At 35.5% G+C, this 26757-nt stretch overlaps 1 protein-coding gene across 1 annotated transcript; it reads left to right on the forward strand.

Moving 5' to 3' along the window:
• Positions 1–1614: 1614 nt before the first annotated feature.
• Positions 1615–26519, forward strand: LOC133853971 (probable inactive shikimate kinase like 2, chloroplastic). Its single transcript, XM_062289990.1, has 9 exons — positions 1615–1750; positions 10999–11324; positions 13432–13619; positions 13700–13894; positions 15597–15658; positions 16567–16633; positions 16725–16843; positions 22886–23062; positions 26255–26519. Exons 1-9 carry the CDS (start codon positions 1615–1617, stop codon positions 26362–26364), a joined length of 1380 nt encoding a protein of 459 aa, XP_062145974.1. The 3' UTR covers positions 26365–26519.
• The last annotated feature ends 238 nt before the right edge of the window (positions 26520–26757 follow it).

Here is a 26757-nt window from a genome sequence, read left to right on the forward strand (position 1 = left end):
ATATGATGGACAACACAAACTTGTCCTCAATGACTCCTCCAATGAATTGTCAAGAGAAAGTTGCAACAAAGAGTAAAAGTAGCACCTTTATGGACATCCCCACTTGATGATCACGAGCCTCACAGATTTGTGTTATTCTCTTCCAAGGCTTCTACCATATATAGGTCTCCTCTTCTTCGTATAAGAAGTGTAGATCTCCATCTTAGCTTGAGATCGAGCTCGATCTATATATGTATATTGATCAGCCCAAATACCCACTACAAAATTAATAAGAGCATGTACCTCATCTTATCTTTTGATCAAGCATCTTACGTGCATTTTACATTGGTTGACGTGACATGTTTTAAATGACTTCTCATGTCAGCTACTTTAAAAAAAGGAAAAATTTCACTTTTCAGCCTTGATCTTTTATCACTTTTGCAATCATTCTCTTAAACTTTAAAAAGTGTCAATTCTGGGTCACCATCTTTTAATTTTTTGCAATGTCAACCCTCACGTCCAAATTCAGCATTAAATCTTAACGAAAAAATTGAAATCTCAAAAATACCCCTCCTTTTTTAAAAAAAATATGATCCACGATGGGTCATGTTTGACCCATGGTGGTTAGACTTGAGTTCTTTTTTTAAAAAAAAAAACAACAAAACAAAACAAAAAAAAAAATTAATTAATTATTAAATCAAGGTATATTTGTAATTTTATAAACATTTTAAGGGTATAAGAGACATTTTACTCCTCAACCGTTTGATTTGACATTGAATTTGAGCGGAAGGGTTGATATTGCGAAAAATTGAAAGATGGTGACCCTAAATTAATACTTTTTAAAGTTTAAGGGTATGATTGTAAAAGTGATAAAAGACTAAGGCTGATAAGTGGAGTTTTCCCTATAAAAAAAAATAATAATAATTAAAACATGTCATATCAGCCGATGTGAACTGAAATAAGTGCGATAAAAAAGTGTAAAGAGTAGCATTACTTCTATTTATAATATGTAAAACTGTTCAAAAAGATTTGGAAAAAGTACACTTTTCCCCCCTGAAGTATCCACCCATTTGCTTTTTAGCGCCTAATGTTCAAAAATCGGCAATAGACCCCCCCCCCCCAATCTAGCCAACTTTGGTAAATAGTATCTTCCGTCCATGTCGTCCGTCTCTTTGGACGAAAATGAGCACGTGACCTCTTAAGGCTGTATCGAAACCATTTTTCCCTTGAACCCCATTCCAGTCCCTCAGCACATTCGATGTCGACTCTGCACCGTTCGAAATATCCTCCGACTCTGCACAAGAATTATCACAAGACGCAATTGACCATCTCCGTACGCCCACGACTCTCTGCGGCACCGGCGTCGCTCATTCTCCCCCACTTGCACACGGTATCCAATGGTGGACCTTTCCTCCAATGCAATGCTAAGAAATCGAAACCGACGATCACTGCGGCTCCGATGTTCAAGACTCCTTGGAATCTTTTGGAGGGGTTGTGGATCTGGATCGCGGTGAAAGCGAGGACCCCCAGCCAAATCAGACGGCGTTTTCAAAGATGCAGTGGATAGGTTCAATGACTCGATATCAACCATGGAAGTCAGTCAAGGTGAGAAGCTATAGTCCTCAGCGAAAATCAATGACTTGGAAAACCTGGCTGAGTGCCACCTTCACAGACCAAGAAACCTGCTTGGACACTCTTCAAGAACTCAACTCCACGCTTGTCGATGATGTGAGGACCGCCATTGAGAACTCCACCAAATTCGCCAACAATAGTTTGGCCATTATGGCTAAGATTCTCAGATTACTGTTTAATTTTAACATTCCCATTCATCGAAGGAGGCTGCTCACGTTCGAAGGGGAATTTTAAGACTGGATTAGCCCAGGTGACCGGAGGTTGCTGGAGGACACCAACGTTACGGCCGCGCATGTGACAGTGGCTAAGGATAGGAGTGCCGACTATATGATGATCAACGAGGCGGTGGCGGCAGTGCCGAAGAAGAGCGAAATGAGATTTGTGATACATGTAAAGGAAGGAAACTATTCTGAAAATGTGATTTAGGACAAGAACAAGTGGAATGTGATGATGTATGGGGATGGCAAGACGAAGACCATCACTTCAATTTTTTATTTGTCTAATTTGGAGGGGCAAAAGTGGTAGGATGTGGCCATAAACGCACATGGCCTCGTTTCCATCCAAAGATATGGACAAAATGGACGAAAGGTACTATTTACCAAAGTTGGCTAGATTGGGGGGTCTATTGCCGATTTTTGAATATTGGATGCTAAAACGCAAATACGTGGATACTTCAGCAAAGTAAAGTGTACTTTCCCAAAAATATTTTGATACAAAAGCAACACGCCAAGATATAATAAGAATTCGTCCTCATGCAAATATGATAGTATTTCTTTTAGCGTCCTTATCACATATTGGTGTTTTATGGGAGAATTATCATCATAAAAGCTAATGACCAAAGCTCCTCCTTCTCCTTCTCTCTAATATCCTTCTTTGAAAAGCTCAACCGCCCAAACCCCATGGGAGGAGGAAAGCTCTGTGGTTCCCTCCCCCTCCTTCTCCTTTTATCCTCCCCATATCCCCTTTAACCCCTCTGCTAATGTTTCCTTTGACGCATTTATCATGCTGGAGTTTTCTCTAGCTCTATCTATCTCCTTGGAGGTATTTTTTCTGCTTTCCTTCCCATCAATACAGCTCTCACCAGCCATATCCCTCCTCCATTGTGTCTTTCACAAAATTTAGCTAGGTTCTTGGGTTGAAATTTTCGAAGCTAGACCTACACTCCTCCACCAGATTTTACACAACACGCGCCTCTCCATTGTGTTTGCCGCTGTGTTCTGCCCCTGTCGACACCAGCCACGTCCCCTCCAGATACCTACTCACCGGAGTGCGGCTTACACACGCCCCCGAGTGATTCACTTTAGCCGGCGCGTGGCAGCGACGTTCCTCCTCCTCCCCGGTGCGTGGTAGCTGGCGACGTCCTTGACAATAGAGAGATCGTCTACGGCTGGAGCGTGGTCTTCACACGTCGGCTCCGGCGACTCCCAACCAACCTATGCTGCTATGTTGTGTTTGTTTTATCTCTTTTGTATTTTTGGGCCTTTTGTTTTTTGTTTCTTCTCCATGTTTTTATCTGTAATTGTGTTGGGGTCCTCTGGACTCTTTATGCACTTTTAACCATCTTTACTAGTGACCTAGGTTCTTGGTATCTGTGCCAAAAATCAATAGGCCTGCGTCAACACGCATTGCCTCCGCGTACTTGTTTTCTTAGGTATTTTTTGTTGGGTTTCCCTGCCCTAATTTATTGTTTTTATTTTTATTTTTATTTATTTTTATGTTGTTTGTAGTTCTTTTTCATGTATCTATGAAAAAAAAAATAATAATAATAAAAAAAAAAAAAAAAAAAAGCTAATGACCATTGTATCCAAAATTGGGGTGGGGAAAGGAGGGTGTTTCCCGACTTTTAAATGCCTAGGTACTAGGATGATTGTACCTATTTTTCAGGTGAATGTTACTTGTTACATATTCAAGGAAGGCAATATTACAGTACTGTCCCTAGCAATATTAGACTATAGTAGAGAAATTTTTGGGTAGAATCAATCTCTACATATAGTCCTCAACCCATTATCCTAAAGCATATATATAAAAATGGGTAAGCTATAGAGAGTAGACGAGCCCTTTGCCCGCTTGATCAAAGTCAATAAGCATTAATTAAGATGTAAACCCAACTCAAATGAATTGAGATTGGTTGCAATTCTCATCAAACCGGTCAAAATTAGCCGGGTCATAAAATCGATCATTGTTCAAGGCGGAGGGTTAGCTGGTCACTCCTTCTAAGTTGGTCGACTGGGCAAGCCCTACCTATTCTAGGTTGGTCAGCCGTGTGAAGGCCATAATATATAAGTAACACGCAAAATGTAAAATATTTAATTGAAATTTGAGGTAAACTGTTTAGTCAGAATTCGAACTCGGGATATCTGACTTTAGTACTATGTTAAATCACCACTTATTTCAAAAACTTAAGTTAATAGATAATAATAAATTTAATCATTTAATCAATACTTAAACATTATGATGGTTGTCCACCCCAATATTACCATTTTTTTTTTACTTTCTCTTTTAAATATTTTCTTCATGCTTTGTTGACGTGGCTCATTCAGTCCAACACAAAGTATATATTTTTTTGACAAAAATTTGCAACCACATGTAAAAGACAAAAACAAAGAGAATAGAAAGAAAGCAACAAAATCAAAAACAAAAACAAAGACTAATCGCGACCACCATTTATACCATTCTTACAACACGACGTATTATAAGCCGAGATTCTCGCGGGAGCCAACGTCTACCATTCTTTTGAGAGAGAGAGAGAGAGGTATTTTCGTCGTAGAGAACAAAGAGCATAAATAAGCGTTAAAATTATGCTTTCACATATCCCTCGCACGTGTCAACTGAAGCGACATGTCGTGGGTAGGGGGGGGGTGAAATGAATACGGTCAAAGACAAACGGTCAGTGTCAGTGCCAATCGGGTGGGGGGGGAGAGGGGAAGACGGGAAAAAGCGAGGGGCGGCGAGAGACCCGAGGCCAAAAATCATTTTGCAATCTATTGCTTTATGATTGACGCCACGCTGACCGGACCGTCGTATTAGCAGTGTGTGGGGGTGGGGGTGGTGGTGCAGCTTATTAGCCTTGTGCTTTGCTTTTGTCATTTCACATCTATCTTATGGGGATGGGAGCAGAGAGAGTGATGGCGACCATACCTCCTGTAGTCCTGCCCTTTCATTTCACCTATCTTTGTCTGCCCGGCATTCAAGGTGGGCTACTACTCTCATTTTTTAATTTTTATTTTCTTCCCCCCACAACAAATATATATAAATAAACATAAATATTTACTGCTTTTTTCTTTAATAAACTTGAAAAAGTTATCTGTGTCTGTCGGTTGGTGGAGTAATTCTATAAGAAGATTAGTCCTACCAAATGACATGTGTTTTTTAATTAAATTTAAATTGATAATCATTAAATTATAATTTTAAAATCACTTGACATTTGAGATGACACAAAAAAAAACTCTAATCCTACTTATAGCATTACTTCGGATGGTGTTTGAAGTTTATTATGTAATTCGAGCAAAAAAAAAAAAAAAAAAAAAAGGTTCCAAAATGGTAAGAAATTTTGTTTATAGTAGCAAACAAATAGTCTGTTTGTTTGGTAAAACTATTTTTGGTTAGTAATGTGATACGAAGAAAAAATTAGTTTTGAGTGTTTCGTATTTTAAGTTGTTTGTTAATGCTTAAAAAATAATCCTAAAAAAGTATTGTCAAACGAGCCAAATTTATGTACGTCTAACAAATAATGTTACGAATTGTGTAATAGGTCAGATGAAACTATGTGCAATAAGCCAGTTTCACGATAGAGTTTGTTTGGGCTTCACTTGTTTGATTAAGTGTTTATCCGAGTAGGCCGGTGGAGTTCAAACAGGTGCCTACATGTTATTGTAGTGCAATAGAGCAGCTCAATTACACGAGATTAAGATCAAGTCAAAACATCTCTTTGTATGATGAGGGAGGTGCTATATGACTTTCTTGATAATTAGTAGTAAAAAAGAAATAAGTTGGGCATCACATACAAAGATCGATAAGGTGACGTAAATATTGAATTGTTCAGACGTCACCCACATAAACCAATTTATATATATAATTATTTTACATCGAAACAAACGGGTAATTAATACTTCATATGGGCCCTATGTAACACCATTTGCCATTATGCCTGGGCCCTGTTCATATATATAAGAGAAGACAGGCTGGAAAACAAGCCCTACCAGGAATGGCTTTTATCGTAGGCCACCGACTACCCTATTGCCTTTTAGAGATATGATTTAAGAGTGAAGAATTTCTTAAGAATTGAGATATGACACTACAACCGTATTGATGGTACGTAACAATACGTAGTACTTTATTTGTTGCTTCTTCAAAAATCGTAGCCACATACTCATAAGGCCCAGGGACCAGGGTGGTCCATTTCTAAGGTTATATATACATCTTTCCTGACCCCTCCCTCCTCCCTCCTCCCTCCTCCCATACATTTAATTCCTTTGGATAACTAAGTCGTTGCAGATAATTTAGATCTCCGGTAATTTGCCGTTTAAATTTTAAACTGTCTAACCACTTACCCGAACAGGTAAATCTTATTAAACTCTTTGAAAAGAAGACGGGAAATAAAGTTCTTATGTGAATGGGTGGCTAATAAGGTTGAAATGGTCCGGGTTTGATTTGGATTTAGTTGATAAAGTTGGAAATATTGGGATATTGATCAAGATTGACACACATGTTCCAATCCCATCCAAGCCCGGTCATTTCTTTACGTGCTTTATGTTAAATTTTACTAGTTGTTTAAAAAATTTAAACCGATAGGAATGGGTGTATTATCATAAAAGGGTAATCAGTGGAGTTTAAGAATCTCTGCTTTAATACTATATTAAATCATCATTTACTATAAGAACCTAAGTGGACAAGAAATGGTAAATTTAATCATTTAATAATAATAATTATTATTATAAGACTTTAAACATAATTATCATGCGACTATCAATTGATTTTAACATAATATATTACTAAGGGGTTAAATATAATTTACCTTCCTCAACTAACAGTCAATTTTTTATAAAACACCATGAATTGACAAGTGTCATGCTTTGACTCTTGAACTACCAATTTGTTGCAACTCAGTCCCATCTGTCAGTCTTGACCGTTACGTTGAATGAAAAATCAAATTTAACAAAAATGTTCTGAAAATACCCTTATTTTAACCATTGAAAAATCAAAATTACCCTAGGGTAATTTTGATTTTTCAATGGTTAAAATAAGAGTATTTTCAGTCAAATTTGATTTTCTATCCAACGTAACGGTCAAGACTAACGAATGGAGCTAAATAATAATAAATTGACAGTTTAAAGAGCCAAATCATGACGTATATCAGTTCGTGATGCTTCGTAAAAAATGAAAGTCGAGGAAACTAAATAATATTTTACCCCTATTACTAATTTTTATGGGGCCGTATGAGGTTGACAGCAGAAGCTTGTGGTCCTTGTAATATTCTGAAAACCTCAGGGGAGGGAAGTAAAGTTGTCAGAAACCCTCTCTGAGGGTACCGAGACTTACTCAGAGTTTTATTTTATCATTTATTCGAAAGTCTGAACTGAATCATTCATTCATAATTACTCGCTTTTATTGCATGGTGATAGCATGATGTGACGTGTCCTAAAACATTAGACAACAAAGGGGAAGAGTGCTCCTACGGTCACCCATGAAAATATACATGTGTGGACCACCATTGACTATTGAGAAATAGGAAATGACACAATTGTCCAAACCCGCCCTAACTTCAAGCGGTTTTGTACACGAAAGGTGATTTGTGTCGAGGGAATTTATTTATTTATTTTATTTTATTTTCCCTTCTATCTTTAGAATTAGTATATAGTATATAATCTGACTTGGAAAAGGACATCCACAGTGACCTTTCGGGATCATGAGAATGTCCATCATATATTTCATTGTCCAACCTCCCTTTTTCTTTTTAATTATTTTATTAATGTTTTAACGCTCGCTCGTGTGTGAAGTTCAAATTTATTTTTAATAAATGATAACTAATACATGAAATATTTAATTGAACGCCCCATTTGTTTCGGCGGAAAACTTTTTCTAGTAAACGAGTTTTCTGCTTTAAGGTGTTTAGGGCGACCGAAAATCTTGTTCAAACAAAAAACATTTTTCGTCGACCAAGTAAAATGAGCTTGATGAGGTACTATAAAATGGTTTATGTTTCTCATTTTCGTAAACCATTTTCCACCTTACTCTCACTCATGCCCCCCTTCGACCCTTCTCCTCATTTTCACTCTCTCTCTCTCTCTCTCTCCCTTGAACAACTCCACTCCACCCCCTCTCCATATGTCAAGGTCTCCAATACCTTAACTTGTCACAAACAGGGTTGGATTGTGAGGTGAATTATTAAAATAAGGTTTGAACTCGAGTCCTTTGTTATAATACATTATTTGTTCTAAATGTTTAAATTAATATAAAATTATGAATTTAATTATTTAATTAATAGTTAAATAGATTTTTCTCCTTTTATTCTCCTCTATTAATACATTTTGACAAAGTTGCATTGGACTTACGTGAGAGGACTTGAGATTAAATCTTGAGAAATAAAAGCTATTTTTGCATAGTGTTGGCCCATTTTCCTAACTCGGCCCAAGAATGTAGGCCCTTAGTAGCCCACTAAAAGTTATCACTTTGTTTGGGCTACTTTTCGGGCCAGCCGCGGCCGATCCTCCTCAGGTGCTTGAATTTTCCCATCCTCATTATACCATTCAGCTACGTCGTTTGTTAGATTTTATTTTTTTATTTTTTTATTTTATTTTATTTTATTTTATTTTTTATTTTTATTTTTATGTGTATGTGTATATATATATATATATATTTTACTATCTGTTTATCATACCATTAAGGGAAATACAATGGATTAAGAAAAATTAATATAATCATCTAAAAATGATAAGTATTAAAATAATGAAATCTAAAGTATTTGATTTTAAATAATAAGTAAGACTTTAGAAAAATCCACCATATAGTTATCCTTTAAAATTTTTTTATTTTTTTTTTTCAAATTAACCATTAGATTTTTTTTCCTACACGTGAGTCTTACGTATCTAATGGTTGATTTTAAAAAAAGTTGTTGAAGTTGTAAACATATCATATTTCGTAACGGCATAAGTTGGCTTGTCTCGGAGGATTATCATGAGATCAATCCTTTGGCCCAAGAGAGTTGCCTGCAATGGGATCTTCCCTAAGTGATTGAAGGCCACTCGACCACACATGCAATAAAATGTGATTGGCAAGTTATCCATACATCATATGTATCATTTGATTTGGTATGGTTCATGATCATCCCGTAATGGTGCCATGGGGTTTAACATTGTGCACATGAAATTTACATAACATAACATTTAATATATCATTCATTGAGCTCCATCATAATCATGGCACGCTCAAATTTCATGTAAATCAAAAATTTAAACATTAAGCTCATAATTTTGGGATGCTTTCAGAAGTGCAGCTTTTAAAGATACTGAAATATAACAAAGTCATAAAAATTCTGTCCTTATTTCAAAATGAATAATTAATGCTTAATTTGTTTCGGTATAAAATGTTTTTCAGCATTTTTTGGTGTTTGGTAGAGGCGAAAATAATGGTCAACAAAAATTATTTTCATTTTAGAGTCTGTTGGTAGCTCGATTTTACCGTCGAAAATTCTCGAATTTTGGTATCCGATTGCCGGGATCCGGCCAAACTGGCCAGAATGACTAGTACGGCCTGAATTTGGCCAGTTTGGCCGGAATCTAAAAATTTCTACCTGATTTCGGCTAAACTAGGTCAGATTCCAGTGAAACTCCAGCTAATTTGGCAGGAATTTGGTTCGCTGGAATCCTGCAACGGCTGCTGGACGTCGCTAGATTACTGCAGCGGATGCCGAATTCCGTTTTACATTTTTGGTGATTTTTTCGTACAAGTCAAACTCCGAAAAATATTTTCAGAAAAATTATTTTTTTATTTCGTTAAAAATATTTTACGATGGAAAACATTTTAAGTCGAAACAACGGAGTATAAGTAAAAATTTTCTTCTATCAAAGGGTTTTTGGAAAACTTATTTCCTTAAGAAAATTCTCATTAAGCTATGTTGTCCATAGTGTTATTTCCTAACTACATGTAGCTTCCCTCGTTAATATAGAGTAATTAATCTAAGGTCAACACCTTGTATGGTGGACGGTAAAATCCAACATTTAACATTAGAGGATATCTTACTAATAAATCCTACCCAAAAAGCACTTAATGCCCCTTAAAACAACAACATTCACTAGTTAACTAAGAGTATATTTGGGTTTGCCAATTAAAGATAACGATTTTAAAATATGTGATTTGAAAACATGATTTTTTTAAAATATTGTTCAAGTGTTTGGCAAAATCACAATTTCACTTTTAAAATTGTGCATTTTCAAAAAACACCCATTACATGAGATTTGAAAAAGTAGATTTTCGACTTTTTCAAATCACAATTTTTTGAAAACACAATTATGAACTGTTCTTTTTTTACAATTTGGTTTAGAATTGAAGTTTTTATCTATGAAATTACAATGCCAAACGTACCTTAAAAGTGCCCAGCCTTATTGTAGAGTATTGAAGTGTGTGCTTAGTGAAAATGTCCAAAGCCTTCGTACCACCTAAATGCCATAGGATTTTCAGCATATACCTTAGACCTAGGGGCGGAAATGCACTTAAGGTTAATGGTTATTGCCTCTAATCGTTAATCGTAATCTCCTTAGGCGGTTAATCTATTTTTATAACTATAACCGCCTTGCCTTATGCAGTTAGTGGTTATTTAAAGCTATAACCACATTGCATAATCATTGTAAAATTAAGACATTTTGAGCCTATTTTTAGGTGTTAGCTGCAAGCCTTCATTTGACCTATTTTTTAAGCTTATTTTAGATTTTTTTGGGGCTTTGTTTTTGATTAACCGAATGTATGGTATCATTTAAAATTCCGTATGAAACAATATATATATATATATATATATATATATATATATATATATTTGGGCAGGCAGTTGACGACCAATAACCGCCTCCGTCTACCCGTATAACTGCTAACCGCTAACTGCCCCACCCTAGACGGATAACAATTTTTTCTAACCACCTGCAAAAGTGGTTAGCAATTTAGGACGGTCAACAATTAATAGGCCGTTATTAATTGTTCGCCTTTTCGCCCCTATAAATATTCCCTCACAAGTATGCACACCATAATATCTTTAATTATCAAACTGAAAAAGTTATGAACTTATAAAATAAAAAAAAATTAAAAAAAAAAAAAAAAAAAAAAAAAAAAAAGGTTAAGACTCAATTGAAATCGCGCAAAATCTAAATATTAAATTTGAATTTTTCTTAAAATAACAAGTTTTCACAACCCACGAGTCCACGACTGAAACTAACGAATTAGCAACGGCCAAACTACATCTTATCCAGGGTATTGGAGTTTCACAATTAGTCTCGGAAATGGCTACCACCGGTCTCTGCTTTCTCTCCCGAAACACCACCAAAATCCTAAACTTCTCACTTCCAAAGCTCACTCCCAGCACTCCCAAACCCAATTTCCTCTCCATCACAAGTTTCCCCTCCTCCTTTCCTCGCTTTCTGTGGAGCAAGGTGGCCCCTTTCAAGAGCTCCAACCGACTCTCCTGCCGCAGTGCCTCCACCATCCCCGTCAGCACCAAGAACTACGAGGTGCTCGCTTCATATCACTCCTTATTCCCCCTCTGTTCGGTTTCCTAGAAAATCCAGGAACAGAAAAAGATAATTTTATTTTATAATTTTTTTTTTTTTGGTATAGTATCTTGTTTGGCATGCTTGAGTAAAATTATGCTCAGCTGATTGCAGGGTTTTAGGTCATTTAGAATATATAAGATTCTTCTTCTTCTTCTTCTTCTTCTTTTTTTTTTGAGCACTTTATCGGCAACCAAACAGAGCATAATGTACTCCTTATAATGCTATTAAGTAATTTTCATTTTGGTTGAATCATGTTTTGCATTTTCTATTTGGAAATTAAATTAGAATTATGGATGAAATTAGAAAGTTCTTGTTATTCATACTGGATAATTTTTCAATCCCATAATAGTTCATACTGTTGCCAGCTGAAAATTGAAAAAGAAAAAACATAATAATAATATAATGATAAAAATTCACTCTGTCTAGCTCGTGAAGAACTCATCTGAAGCTACACAAGTGGCAATATCCAGCAAAGAATGGAGCACCGCAAACAATTTTGGGGAAGAAAGAGTTGGAGTAATAAGAAGTTATCATGCAGAAATGTTAGATTAACATAACTGCATTTTACTTTTCACATCAAGCTTTTGAATAATTAATCATTCAGTCTTACTCCTCTGAAACAAGCAGTTTTCAGTTGGGTGGTGAGTTGGAAGTTGTTGTCAGGACAGAAAGTAAGTGGATATATATCCTTTGGGTTCCTTTACAGAGAAAGAGTTTTCCATGCTATGAAAACTAGCAAATAAGTGGAACCAACTTTTATTTATTTATTACCTTTAGGTCCCGTTTGGTACGCATAATAGTCCCTTGAATGGAATGACTATTCCTATGGAATTGCTATTCTTTTATTTGCCTGCTCACCATTCCTAGGAATAGTTGGGAATAGCTATTTTTCTATGAAGAGGAATACCTATTCCTCTAAAAAATTAGAGGAATAGCTATTCCTTGAGGAATTGAATGGTTTTCCGAAAAAAAAATGCTAGGGGTATCAAAATAATGTGAAACTTGTTAAGTGGTAACCGTGTTTTGATCATCTCTAATGAATAAACTCCATATCATTTTGGTACCACTTTTTTGGTAAAGGATTTGGTACCCCTAGCATTTATCTTGGTGTTTAATGTTCTTGCCTCTCTCATTGGGAGAAGTATGGCTAGGAATGAAAGGATCGTCAAAAGTTGTAGATGGGCTATGTCCAAAGATATCAGAACCCGAGTTTTCGATTGCCATGAGACACTGGAAATGACGATCCAGTCCTATCTAGAGAGGATTTTCTGGTACACCAGAGCTGGGCCATTGGTTTATGTTGTTGCGTATGTCTATATTGATCGGTTTTTCCAGAGCAATCCAGGATTTCGGATCAGTGCCACAAATATGCATAGGCTTCTCATTACAACCATCATGGGGACCCCTTGGGTGGTTGGCCACCACCACCAAAGAATTTTTTTTTTTTTCAGTTTTTTTTTTTTAATATATATATTGGATATTTTAGTAATTTTGGTACAATTCAATGAGAGAATATGTGTTGTCACCAAACTAAAGAATAGTAATAGCTTTTCCATTCTACTTTTATTCTCTGTAATAGTTATTCATTTTCCTAATGAAATAGCCATTCCGCATATCAAACGTAGCCTTAAGAAATTTGATCACTATTCTTCCCAAGTTTCTCTCTCCTCTAGGGCTAGCCTAACAACGCATACATACATACATATATATAACATTTACTGCTGAGTGTGGTTAGTAGTCGATACAAAAGGAGATTCCCTGAACTAAATAATGCCATTACATGCATAGACAGTGACACTTACTGAGTAAAGCATGCCAATGTATGTTCTAAACTATAAAAAGGTTGAAGTCCAAGGAACTTTTTAAGATTCTAGTTTCATTGATTGTAGTAATAATAAATTTTTCCCACACATCATAATACAGGAACATTAAGCAATGCATACGTATTACCAGCCACAATATCCATGAAGTTTGAAACTGTTCTATGAATAGGTTCAAAGTCTTTTTATTCTTTTGCCAGTTGGGTTTGATGCCATGCAATTTAATTATGTGAAACATAATGCAGTTTTCTGATGGTTCTTCTGAGGTGGAGTTGAGATTACAACTCAATGTGGACGTTCAAAATTTCAGAGATATATTTGTGGATTCAAACGACACCTCTTTGACAATTAGAGTACAGCGCAATGGCTATCTCATCACACTTATAGAAACTAATCATCTGTTTGGAAAAATAAAGCCAGCTGAAACAATATGGTTTGTGAGTGAATCGTTTTAAATTTCCATGTGTATATAGGTCTTCACGTGTTTAGACACAGGATTCATGCTTTGAACAGGTACATAGATGAAGATCAACTTGTTATAAACTTGAAAAAGCAAGATCCAGATTTGAAGTGGCCTGACATTGTGGAGTCCTGGGAGTCCCTGACGATGGCATCTACGCAACTTCTGCAAGGAACATCAATCTACATTGTAGGGGATTCAACTGAAATTAACCAGAAAGTGGCTCGAGAACTTGCAGTTGGTCTTGGGTACTAATATTTTCTTCATTTTGGTTAACATAGATGGTATTAGTTACTACTTTCCTCTGATTTGACAAGCTGGTGTTAGTGATATGGTAGTCCACTATGCTTTTCTTTTTCTTTGTAATCAATCCATGTTTTTCCATTTCCAGCTTACCACTCAGTTCATAAGTCTATGCTTTCCCGGTTGTTAATGATAGTCTACTAATTTTTAATGAAAATCATATTGCATAGTTAAAACTAGTTATTAATTATGACAACTTCTATCCTGAACTGACTGAAATGGTATCATCTTGTACCTTAATATTTGGTTTTGGTCCCTCCAAGTTTAGATTCGTAGTTAATTTTTAGTCCCTAGTGTTCCAATTTGGTCCTTGGAATTATGATTTGTTTTCAATCTAGCACTTCCGTCTAACACCGCTAACAGTGTTGAATGACTAGAACGATGTTGTATTTGTGCATAAAATTAGGATTTTTTTTTTAAAAAAAGAAGAAGAAGAAGAAGAATAATGAGATCAATGCCCACCATGCGATTGAAGCCCCTCACCATCTTCACCATGGAATTCATTTTGGTTCACGTTCTTGATCCTCTTCTCCTCCGGCTTCCTCAAATTGCCATATGTATCAAACTCCATTGTACACCATCAGCTGTCCCCGTTTGTTGGAGACCAAATCCAGACCAGACCCATTTACCAATTTGATCAGCACCTTCAAAAAGTGGGACTCAAGTGGGTTGCAAGTTCAAAGAGAGCCACAAGGGATTGGTCCCAGTTCAGTCAAATGGGTCTTATTTTTTGCAAAAGTTTAGTGGTGAGTCTGAACTTGAGTGCTGTGAGCTGAAAATGAAACATTTCAGTGTTTTGGTGGAAGGGTTGGCTTGGATTCCTAATTATTTGGATAATTTGTGTTTGTTACATTGTGGATTGAGCTGTTTGTGAACTAAATCTTCCATTTTCTCTGAAAGCCCGATGCCTTGTCATTTCTACTGCTCATCTGAAGCATCAGGCTTTTATTCTTCTTTTTAGTACAAATTATTGGATTTGGAAGCTTCAACTTTTTTTTTTTCCTAAATATTTATGAAATAGGATTTTGCTTGCTACTGTTATCAATATGGATGTACTTTTGATAGTCACATGAGCATTACCTGACGTTTGATGACCCATTGCTATTGTTAAGAATCTCACATTACTGAAGTATACTTGGGTTGTAGGCTTTATAAACCTTAAGCAAACCTCTTATCTTAAGGTGCTTTTTGTGGAAGAGTAAGGCTCAATGGACTTTATCAGCTATGATGGATTTGGACGAAAGGGCTATATTGATAAAAATCGGAACTTCAAGGATCAAACTGACCAAACTAGAATTTCAAGGACCAAATTGATAGCAAACCCAAACTTGGATGGACTAGAATGTATGTTAGCCATTGGATTTTATTACCTTCCACCTACCGGACTAGATCTGGATTCTGCTTATTGTTCCTTTTAAGCTTCCAGAGTTTTATGTGTTGGAATAGGGGACCTTTACTTCGTTCTTGTAGTTTAACATCAGCTAACACAATTAGGATTAGTTTATAGCCTAATAAAAACAATACCAGATTCATTGCTTACTCACGTCAAGCAAGGCTCTGTCAATATCATGGAATATTTGTAAATCTCTCTGGTTTTTAAGTATTTCTTCTGTCCTAATAGTTCCGTTTGGTTGAAGGGGTTTTCAGGTACACGCCACTTTGCACAAAAGAGTTGCTGGAAACGTATACCAAACAAAACATTGAATCATGTGAGTATATTGTGAACACTGGCTATTGGTCATTAAGCAATCTCTTTGCCTTCACGTGGAGCTCATCACCTACACAAAAAATACAAGTGGCTGATTTCTTGGTTATGCAAAAAATGAATCTGTAATATTTAGCTTTATTGTTTCTTTTAAAAAGATAACGCTATATTGTTTTCTATTATAAGTTGACCGCATAAAACAGCTATTCACTGAAAATGATCATATAACATATGAGGATGATGATGATGAGGGAGGTGGTGGTCATGAAGCTGATGAAAAGCAAAGTACTAAATCCCCAGATGTGAACAAAATACTTAGCATGTCTCAATTATACCTGATTAGATCATGGATGTTGGCTAATTCCTAGGGTTCATAAGGAATGTCTGTAGATTTTCGATTTTCTAGTATATGGTTGATTTCTTTAGAGGTGTTGCAGTTGAAGCTAAACATAATATTAATAGTAAAGGATGTTAAGTTGTCTACAAATTTTTTGAACTAAATAACAAAAGTCCTTTCTAAATCCAGCCTGTTAACTGGCATGTCTTCAGTTGGAACATCAGATGTTGTATGTCTTCGTAATGTTATCCATGCTGTTTTCAGCCTCTTTCTCCTTGAATGCCTTCTTTCAGCGTCTAATCCTAAGTTACACCTTCCATAGTGTTTTTTTTTTTTTTTTAATAAAAATAAATAAATAAATAAAATTAACATCTTCTTGCTACAATCTATTTGCCTATGTTTTCTTTTGGGCCAGTATTCTACTTAATAAAGCAAAAATGATCTAACTGCTATGTTTTACATCATGCTGTTTGATAGGATCTAATAAGACTCGAAAAGATGACTTCCTGCATATTTGCTTGAAATGACTCATATCTCCCATCTCTCTGTGTATTGACAAGTCTGATCAATTCCAGGGGTGCTCACTGAAGGGTCTGACTCTGTCACGGAAGCAGAAGGTGCAATATTAGAAAGTTTAAGCAGGTACTGTCTATGGCTAGAATTGATCAATTCCCCCCCCCCGGTTTGATTAGAAACAGGCGGCATTCTTTTCTGGGCTTGGTTGGCCTTGCAGTCATGTTCGGGCTGTTGTTGCAACATTAGGAGGGCAGCAGGGAACAGCTAGAAGGGCTGATAAGTGGCGGCATCTTTATGCAGGATTTACTGTGTGGCTGTCCCACACTGAAGCTACAGGTAATTGTCTTTGATCCTTTATTGTTTGCCTTTTATAACAACTCCTGTTAGGGTATCATGTGAAATATTCTGCCTGAAGTCATTTTAATGTCTTTGGGACACAAACTCACATAAAACAAGTTTTGGTGAGAAATTTCCTTCTTATTCAACTTTTCCTGAACATAAGTAATTTTATTTTATCGGGTATTGAAAAGCAGAGCAACAAATAGCAAAACATAAAATGGACAAGAAATAAAAGTGGTTCGGCTAAGAGCCTACATCCACTATAAATTCTGTTATGCATTCTTGTTCTATTCACAAATCTTTATATAGAGTTTACAAGATTGAACCAAAAAGGGGAAAAGGGTTATACATGGATTACAATTAGTCGTTGGGTCATATACAGTATACAATAAGCCATTGGGCCATATAAGTTCAAATATAAATGGGATAGCTGTTGCACCTCCCCAAATATGGGAGATATGCTGGAACTCAATCAACACCCTCCTCAAGTTGAAGCATGGATGTCGATCATGCCCACTCACCAACGAGAAACTGAAATCTGTCTCATCCAAGAGCCTTCCTAAAAAGATCACCAAGTTGGTTGGAAGTGTGCAAATGAGACATCCGGAGAAGTTTGGGTTGGCAGCTCAATATGTTTTGTGCGCTCGTGGATGAAAGGGTTAGGAGCAATGTGCAAAGTAGCTTTGTTGTCACAATAAAGGTCAATAGCCTAAGAGCATCTCCAGCAATATTAATCATTTTAGCTATTTAAAAAACACATTTTTCTATTTTAGCTATTAGTTTTCAATATAAACTCCAACAGTTTATCTATTACACTCTCTACTTTCTTTAAAATATTATTTCTCAATATTTCTTTTATTGTTTTTAATCTACATTTTATTCCCCTCTCTCATCTCTCTAGATGAGACCCATTCGGCAAAGAGCAGAATTTCTGCCATAACTCACAACAACCAGTGATTTTCTTTCTCAATGCCATGGGTTTCTCAAACCCAATTCAAAGAATACACAAGATGGGTTTCTCTCGATAAAAATAATAATAAAAAAAAGGTATCTCAGATTTTTCCTTTACTCTATAAGAGAATCAATGAGAATAATGAGTTTTTCAAGCTTCCACTAATATCATACCCAATTTGCAAAAGAACATAGATCCAGTTGAAGAAGAACAGAATAAAAAACTTTGCTAGAGGATTTATTTGATTTGGACTTGGTGGTGCGGTGCTTCCAATCACGAGCAAGAGAGGGGGAGAGAGAGAGAGTGAGATGAAAATAAAAATTCTCTGAGAAGCTTCAAGAGAGGGAGAGAGAGAGGGGAGAGAGAAAAAAAAAAAACTATTGTTTATAGTGTGAACAGTGAATAGGCTAGAGCATCTCCAGCAGGCTAGTCAAATGCTCCAAAATAGCCAAATTTGACTATTATCAAGTTTTTTTCAAATCTAGCAGATGAGGCAAATTGCCTATTTTCGTTATAATTGAATAGTGAATAATCTCTACAGCCTATTCACTGTTCATCCTATAACTAATAAAATATTGAGAAAACATTAACTAAAACGATATGATATTCACCATATCCCACTCTCTCTCCTACTTTTCATTGCAAGGGCTACGTGTAACTATATACTGTTGTTTTTAGTTGCTTTGTTTTCCTTTTTGCATTGTTTTTTTTTTTTTAAAAAAAATGGTCAATTGCTTTGTTTTTGGTTGCTTTGCTTTCATAAATTGTGTAATTTTGTTAGAATATTGAACTGGTGCAACACTCTTACAGTGTAACTCAAAGAATGTGTGAAAATTCAATATTTTCTCTTTCATTGAGTGTTGGAAAAAATATAATAAAAAAATAATGAGAAATAATATTTAAATGTAAGTAGAGAGTAGAATAGAGAATCTGTTAGACTGAGTATAGAAAAAATAATAACTAAAATAGAGAGTTATACTTTTGCAATAGCTACTTTGGCTATTATTGCTGGAGATGCTCTTAAAAGCCTATTCACTGTTCATACTAGAAGGAAAAAGCCTATTATACTGGAGGGAAAAAAAAATGCTAATAATAGTCAAATTTAGCTATTACTCCAAACATGCTCTAAGGATGAGCAGTGCAAAGATCCATAAGAAGATACTTGAGTCAAGTAAGCTTGCAACTGAGAAGTGCTATGGAGTGATATTTAGCTTTGGCCGACGTTGGGGGACAGTAGCTTGTTTATTAGTTTTCTACGAAATATGACAGGAACCAAGTATGGTATATCAGCAACTAGTAGAGCAGCAAGTCAATGACAGCTGGCCCAATCAGAGTCGCAATAGCCAGCGATTTGCGGAGAACTTGAAGAGGAGAGTAAGATACCTTTTTGAGGGTCCTTTGAGATATTAGAAGAGGCAAAGAGCAGCCATGTAATGGGATTGTAAAGGTTTGTGAATGAATTCAATAAGGATATGGACGGAGTAGGTGATGTTTGGCGGGGTGATGATTAAGTAGATGAGGCGGCCAACCAGTCAACGATAGATGGAGGGACCAGCAAGGGGGATACCGGTAGTATCGAAGAGTTTCAAATTTGTTCCAGAGAAAGTAACTGGCCATGCGTCCTGTATAAGTACCAAAGTATCTTTCTTTGATTGAGGAATAGGCCTTTAGTGGAATGGGCAACTTCAAAACTAAGGAAGTCCTTTGGAGGACCCAAATCTTGTATGTGAAAGTAAGAATGGAGAAACAGTTTTAGGTCAGAAATACCTTGAGAGTCATCGTCTGTGATGAGGACATTATCTACATACACAAGAATATGGACACAATTGGTCGAGAGAGTAGTCGCCTTGCACTAAAGTAAAAGGTAAAACAAAAAAAAAATGTGGAAGACTATTTTGGAGAAGAGAGTAAAAAATAAGATATGAGATCTAAAATAAATTTCACATTTTCTATCAACTAAAGCTTTTGAAATAATTGATGATTTAACATGGTACCAGAACATAGGTTTTGAGTTTGAACCCTAACTCTTAGCACATGATGGTACATGTATGGTTAGAATTCACATCATATTTCAATCCATATAAATTTGTCATGAATATATAATGAATACAACATGATATTTTCATTAATCATTACCACCCAAATATTGGTTGTAGTGAATAGTGATTTACAAACACCAATTGACAGAGACAGGATTTTGATTCACAGGGGGTAAAATTAAAAAAATAGTTGAAAAAAAAATGATTAAAATATTAAAGAATATAACTAACAAAATAATTAAATTTAAAATTTAACTATCATTTAAAACATATAAATGTAAGGAAAAAATGCAAAATCAGTCTTTGTGGTTACGTCAATTTGCAATTAGCTCCCTATGGTATAAAAATGTTCTAAGAGCTCCTTATGCAAAAATAAAAAATAGGTTCATGCACCCAACTGACTTCAAATTTTTTGACGAAAACTGTTAATATGGCATGTGTCACCGATAATAATAAAAAAAAATTATATATATGTATATAACACATTGTAAATGTTAGGCTGCTGCTTTATCTGAGCAAGTGCTTCACATATCGGCATCCCTACAAAAAAAACACAAGAAATATTCACCGCTGAACATAAGCACATGTGTTTCGGAAATTCAATTCAAGTTGATCGAAGTCATATTTATTGGAAAGAACTTAGGCACCTCTCATTTTGCATAGAAACAAAAGAAACGAAAATCTCTCAGAACTCAAGACCATCACTAAACTAATTAAATCCAATTTTATCACTTTGCAATACTTGGAAACATAAACAACCAGAAAACGTAAAAAGCAAATAATCTTGTCTTCTTAGCAACCAACCGAATCAATCTAAAGAGAAAGCTTGCAAATCGAAGAAAATCTCCACAAATCAAACACCAAGAAAAAATTTAGGAAGAGAACCACATTCTCGTTGAGTTTGGTGAAGAAGCGCTTGGGTAGGAAGGCGGAGACGCCGCTGCGCTAGTCACGCCAAATCAACATGCGGCCTTTGATGTTCAAGAGGAACAGTGCCAACACTGCCCTTGCCATGCTTTATCCTACTTTGTTTTCCTCTTTTGAATTCTTTTCTGAGGGTTTCGCAGATCAAATTAGATCAGATGGGCATTTACAGAGAAAATGGATGAGACAATCATGCCTTTATTTTTTTTCATGTCTAGCGTCAATTTATTCAGTTTTTCTTGACGTGCTTTTATATTTTGAAATCACTCCATGATTTCTTCATTGCTGATAGTCTTGAATATATCCTTATTAATGTACGTAACCAGGCAATCTTTCATCTATTGATTTTCCATTCGGTTGCGTAAATGATTTTTAACAATATTCATTGCGTAAACAATTTTTAGGGACTCAAAATTTGAATGTGTAGCCTGTATTTGTTTCAAAGCCAGGTAGGTTGGGGCGAAGCTCTTTTTTACTTAAGACTAGGTTCCAAATGATGAGGCTTTCTAACTTTATTTTATGGAATTTTATGAAACACACAATATAGGCATTGAATACACGCGTCTAAGTTTTTAACAAACTAGTCCTAAAGATCTAAAAGCTCATCGGGTTTGGGACCGGTGCCTGAGATGATCGGCATGGTAGCACCAGAGTGCTCAGCCATTGAGCATGAATAGATGCAATTTTTTACCAGATAGTTTCGTCCTTCAGTCCCTTGTGCCGGTAATGTTGATGTCACTGAGAGAGTTAGTGAGGGTGTGCAACTGGGGGAAAGCTTAGCTAGGCTAAAGGAATTTTGGGGCAGGTCAGAGGAGGCGTTTGCCCCCTCTTGCCCCTGTTGGCTCCGCCCCTACTTGTACAATATCTCTTTCACACATTAAAAGTGTTCACATGAGTTATTTTTGGGGAAATAATTGAATGCTTAATGACACCATTTATATCAATGCATCTTATGAATATGTCAATGTCAAAGAAAAATCACCATGATATATATGGTGTACAATTACCATAATAGTTTAGATATTCTTGCAATGATATTTGAACACTACAAGTATACAAAGGATCTGGCTTAGATGCAGTTTTAAAAATGACTGCCTATATCCCGTTAAAATTTAGATGGTCAAGATTTGAAGAAAGCATTTTTATAAGAAAGAGAGGAAAGTGTAGGCCATAAAAAGAAAGAAGAAACAAAAAGAGTTGTTGTTTTTCCATACTTGACATGAGTCTTTTGCTAGAAGATTATTGTTCCCTAAGCCTTTGGAGAGCCTGTTCCCATTATTACCAAGAAACCATATCTAGTGATGATGATGGCCACCTCAAAGATTCACAAATCTTACCCTCTGCTTGTTTCCTCATTAATGCAAGCTACCACAAAGTATCATCTACCAAACCTATATAATCAAATTGAGGTTTCTATGGTCTACACATGCTCACAGAGGCACTAAGTCTAACAAACTATTCATACTTGTTTCTAACCCAATCGAAGCAGTTTTTCACATTTTCACCAGTGTATCATGAACATGGTTTTAGCATTCTTTGTCAAAGAAACTGCCTTAAACTTCTAAGTCAGTGGATGTACATTGATTTTCTATAAACTTCCTCTGATTATCTTAGGATTTTTGTGTCTCCTCGCCTAGGAAGTATGTTGCTAGAAGCTGCCTCGCTGTCCTCTCCCCTATGTGCCATGAATCATGTGATGAATTGATCGGTGACTGTAGCACATCTTACATACAATTACTGAGGCCTCTAATGGAAAACTAACATCCAAAGGTCTGATTGGATACATACAACTAAATTCCATGAATCTTGCATTCTCAAATTGGAGTTCATGTTCAGCATAGAAGTAACTACATTATGTCTAGCCTATCATCCTCTGAGTGAGTTCAGTTCAAGAGTAGTCTCTGAAATCAGATTTGTCCTGTAATATCCAATTTTGTTGATTTTTGCTTTCAAATCCCTTTGTTAGTGGGCCCTTTCTTTGCATGGATTGTGGCCCACAGTGAATTTGCAATTTCATGTTTGAAGCCCAGATAATAACCCTCACCCTCGATAGTTAAGATTTTTTTACGTCATATTGTGCACTTAATTTTCAATCAGAATGGTTGTTGATAGTGTTCAATGCAGATGAAGATTCGGCGAAGGAGGAGGCGAGGAGGCAAATGCAAGATTCTAGACTAGGTTACTCAAACGCAGACGTGGTTGTCAAGCTTCAGGGTTGGGACACTGATCATACCAAAAGTGTGGCCCAGGCATCCTTGAGTGCCCTTAAACAGTTAGTTCTGTCAGACAAGAAACTTCCAGGTACTCATTTATCATATTACCATTCCATGTTTGCGCTGTTTTTACCGTAATTACAACAAAGATGACCTCGTTTTCATATGCATATACATAGAACACTAATGTGATAAGTAAAACCTCTGTTTTGTTAAGTAATTATTCCTCATGAAACAGAGGTCACTAGTTCAGATCTCATCCCCTTTCCACTTGGGTCAAACTCATTCATAGGAAAAAAAAAGAATCACTTTTAAAAGAAAATAGATTGTCAATATAAATGGCGTACATTTTACGCCAATATGAAAGGTGGGAAAGTCTTCTCCTTCCAACCTCACCAACCATTTCTGTGGTCAAAATTGTGTACAGAAAATCTCTAATATCTCAGAGGTTTTCAAAGGCCACATGGCCCATATCCTACTTAAATGACCTTTGTTGCTGTTATTTTCTGTCTTAAACAATGATCTGGATTGGCAACATTTATCAAAAGAAGTACCATGTCAAAATTAAAGGAGCTTAAAAGCCAATGCTACTGAGTCCAACAGCTAAAGTATGTATTTGGAACTCTTTTAAAATAAAATAAAAAGGCCAGTTGTTCAACCTTAAAAAATGCTTACGTAGCTCAATAGCCAACTGCAGCTTAGATATTGGCTGTAGAAACAAAGCTTCAAATAAACATTTTGACTTAGTTTCAAAGTCATTGAGGCAGGGGTTTTTCCGCAAAGTATATATTGCTTAGGGTTAAACAGGATTTTTATTGCACTAATGGATATTAGAGTTGGAAAAGAGAAGTGCTCTCTATCCCTCAACCTTTTATCTCTGATTAGGTCAATTCTATGCACGTGTCATGCTTCTCTTTGGTTCTTTCCAATATACTTGTTCTCTGCTTTGTTGCGTTCCCTCCCCACCCAACTTTTTCTTTTTCTTTTTCTTTTTTTAATATATATTTGAATGTCAGATTGTGTTAATTTGAGTTGCTGTCTTTTTCTTTTGGGAGTGGGGCATAATTAAAAGATTGATTTGATAAAAGATATTAAATATATAACTAATAAAATAAATAAATAATTCAACAAAATTTAATTATCGTTTAAAACATATAAGTGTAACTTGCAATTTATATTTTGCACATTTAACATTAATTTATTTTGTTCTCGACTTTTGAAATTACTGCATGATTTTATTGTTGATAGGCTGTAATATATCTTTCTCTATGTACATAACTAAATAATCATTTATCCACTATTCTCACATCCGGTTGCGTAATCGATTTTTAACACATTAATTTAAAAAAGCAATCTAAATATAAAAGTTTACACATATAAATAAGATAATTTTGTTACTTAATAGTAACTTGGAAAATAAATCAAAGTGAAGATTTGATTACATACCTGGAAATTCTCACAAAAGAAAGGGAACTATTTGCAATAAAGTGGCGCTTTTTATTGGAGACTGAAAAACTGCAAATTTCGGAACATAAAATACTATCTTCAAGGTTTTTTTTTTTTTTTTTTTTTTTTTTTTTTTTTTTTTTAATATATATATATATATATATATTTTGATAATAATAATAATAAGTATAACAAGGGGTTGGGAGCATATCTTAGATGGGGAGGAAGAGATGACAAATGTGATGGGGAAAGAAAGTAGAGAGATATGCCAGAGTCACAGTATGAGGGGCAGCTTTCAAAAGAAAAGGGTAGACGTGTGTGCATAGGGTGGCGTGTACTTTATTATATTTTTGTTGGGGGCCATGAGTTTTATTAAAAGACAGTAATGTTTGCAAGGAAAAAAAAAAAAAAAAAAAAAAAAAAAGGTAACAATTAATTTCAGGGGGTCCATTTCATAAAAATACATAAAATTTAGACAGAAGTCTCAAATTTTTGTGACATTTCTAAAATTTTGTGGGAGCCAAAACCCCTCGAAGTCATCACCATCAGGATCCTCTCTGGTTAATTTTCAACTGAAGAGGAATTGGTCTTTTATACACAGGTATTTTTGTAATTTCACATATAAAAATGTCCCTGTGTATAAAAGATCAGCTTGTGAAATTACAAAAATACATCTGTGTATAAAGGACCGGCTCCTCTCCAGTTGAGAGAAACTGGAGAGGATCCTGGTCCCCAAAGGCAGGGGTAGTTTCACCTCCGATGGGACACCTTTCCACTGGTGGGCAAGCCTAAATTTAGAACTGGGCTAAAAAGTTTTTTAAACAGGCCAATGAGGTCATTATATATATATAAACGAACTTAACAAGCTGCGTCAAGCTTATACGAGCTTTGCTCACAAGGCTAATCCAAGTCAAGTCGAGTTATGGCATATTTAGCTTGTTTAATAAATGAGTCTACAAATATGCTCAAGCTCAATTCGTTTAGTAAATGAATCGATTTGGAGCATATTCACGAGCAACTCTATTCATTTATTGACCTAATACAAAGAAACATGAACTTAACGGCTTATGATTACATTGTTTGTAATTTCTCCTAAAATCATAATCGAACAATTTCTCCTAAATCATACTCCTTTTGTAATATATTATGTAGGGCAGAACTTTTGGCACTCCAAGTGCAAATTAAAAAGACACATAATGAGACAGAAAATGTGTTACTTTGATTTATGAGAGCAGACACTCAAAAAAACGTGAATTCATGTTGTGGATTGTATAGCTTTCTTAGTTTGGTTGAATTTCTCTACTTAGCGGGCAGCAACCTGGTATCACCCTTTAGTTTGTGTCATAATATGAGAAGATAAAAAATATGGGAATGTTGGTAAGAGCACTAGTAACAATTATCCAACCATTTTTCCTAAATTTAGAGAACAAAATTACTTTTTGCTTCGTTATAAAAAAAATATTTTACAATAGATTCCCTTATCTTTCCTTATATCAATTAAATGCTCATTTTCACTCTTTCCTACTTTTTGTCATTTTATTCTACCAACCAACTCTTTTTTCTCTTTCTTACTTTTTGTCAATTTTTTATTTTTATCGAGTATATCGGAAAACTTGTATATTTAGGGCATCTGCTATAACTGATGCATGCAGCACCCTTTCTTGCTTTTACTCAATCTGATGGGGCCTTCAATGCAATACCTGTTTAACACAAAGTTAGCCCCCAAAGAAAATGTTAGAGATAATCATAGTTTATCTGAGAGTAAATAGAGCAGAGAATCACTCAGTTGCAATTGCTAACTAATAATCATATTGAAATTTTGCAATTTTGGAAGGTAGGAAGAGCCTCTATATAAGGCTGGGGTGTCGCGGTGATTGGCCAAACATCAAGCCTCCTGGTTGGGATCCATCAGCCGGGAGTAATGTACCTCCTAGTGCAATATAAGTATGTATGACGTTTAATTTTTGTTGATGTTCGATCAGTAACAGGAGAAAGAACAAAAACATTCTTTTTTATTAGTTTTGAGATTGAAATGAAGGTTTATTTATGCATTTTAACTGGCTCTGTATAAAAATAGAAAACAAAACTTTCTTCCTTAATTCCATTCTTCCCTTGATCTTCGTTTTTTTTTTTTTTTTTTTTTTTGAAAAAAAAAATGGCATTTATCAAATAATCATACCAAAAATTTGAAAGCACCATATGCAGATATATACGGCAACGCTACCTTCACCATCTCTCCTGCAAATTTACATGTTTTCATTAATGAAATAACTAGAACAATGCAGCTTTAGAAGAAGTATTTCCCAGCCATAATTCTGAACACGAACCTATAGCCCG

This window comes from Alnus glutinosa, chromosome 13, assembly GCF_958979055.1.
Source record: "Alnus glutinosa chromosome 13, dhAlnGlut1.1, whole genome shotgun sequence".
Classification (NCBI taxonomy): domain Eukaryota; kingdom Viridiplantae; phylum Streptophyta; class Magnoliopsida; order Fagales; family Betulaceae; genus Alnus; species Alnus glutinosa.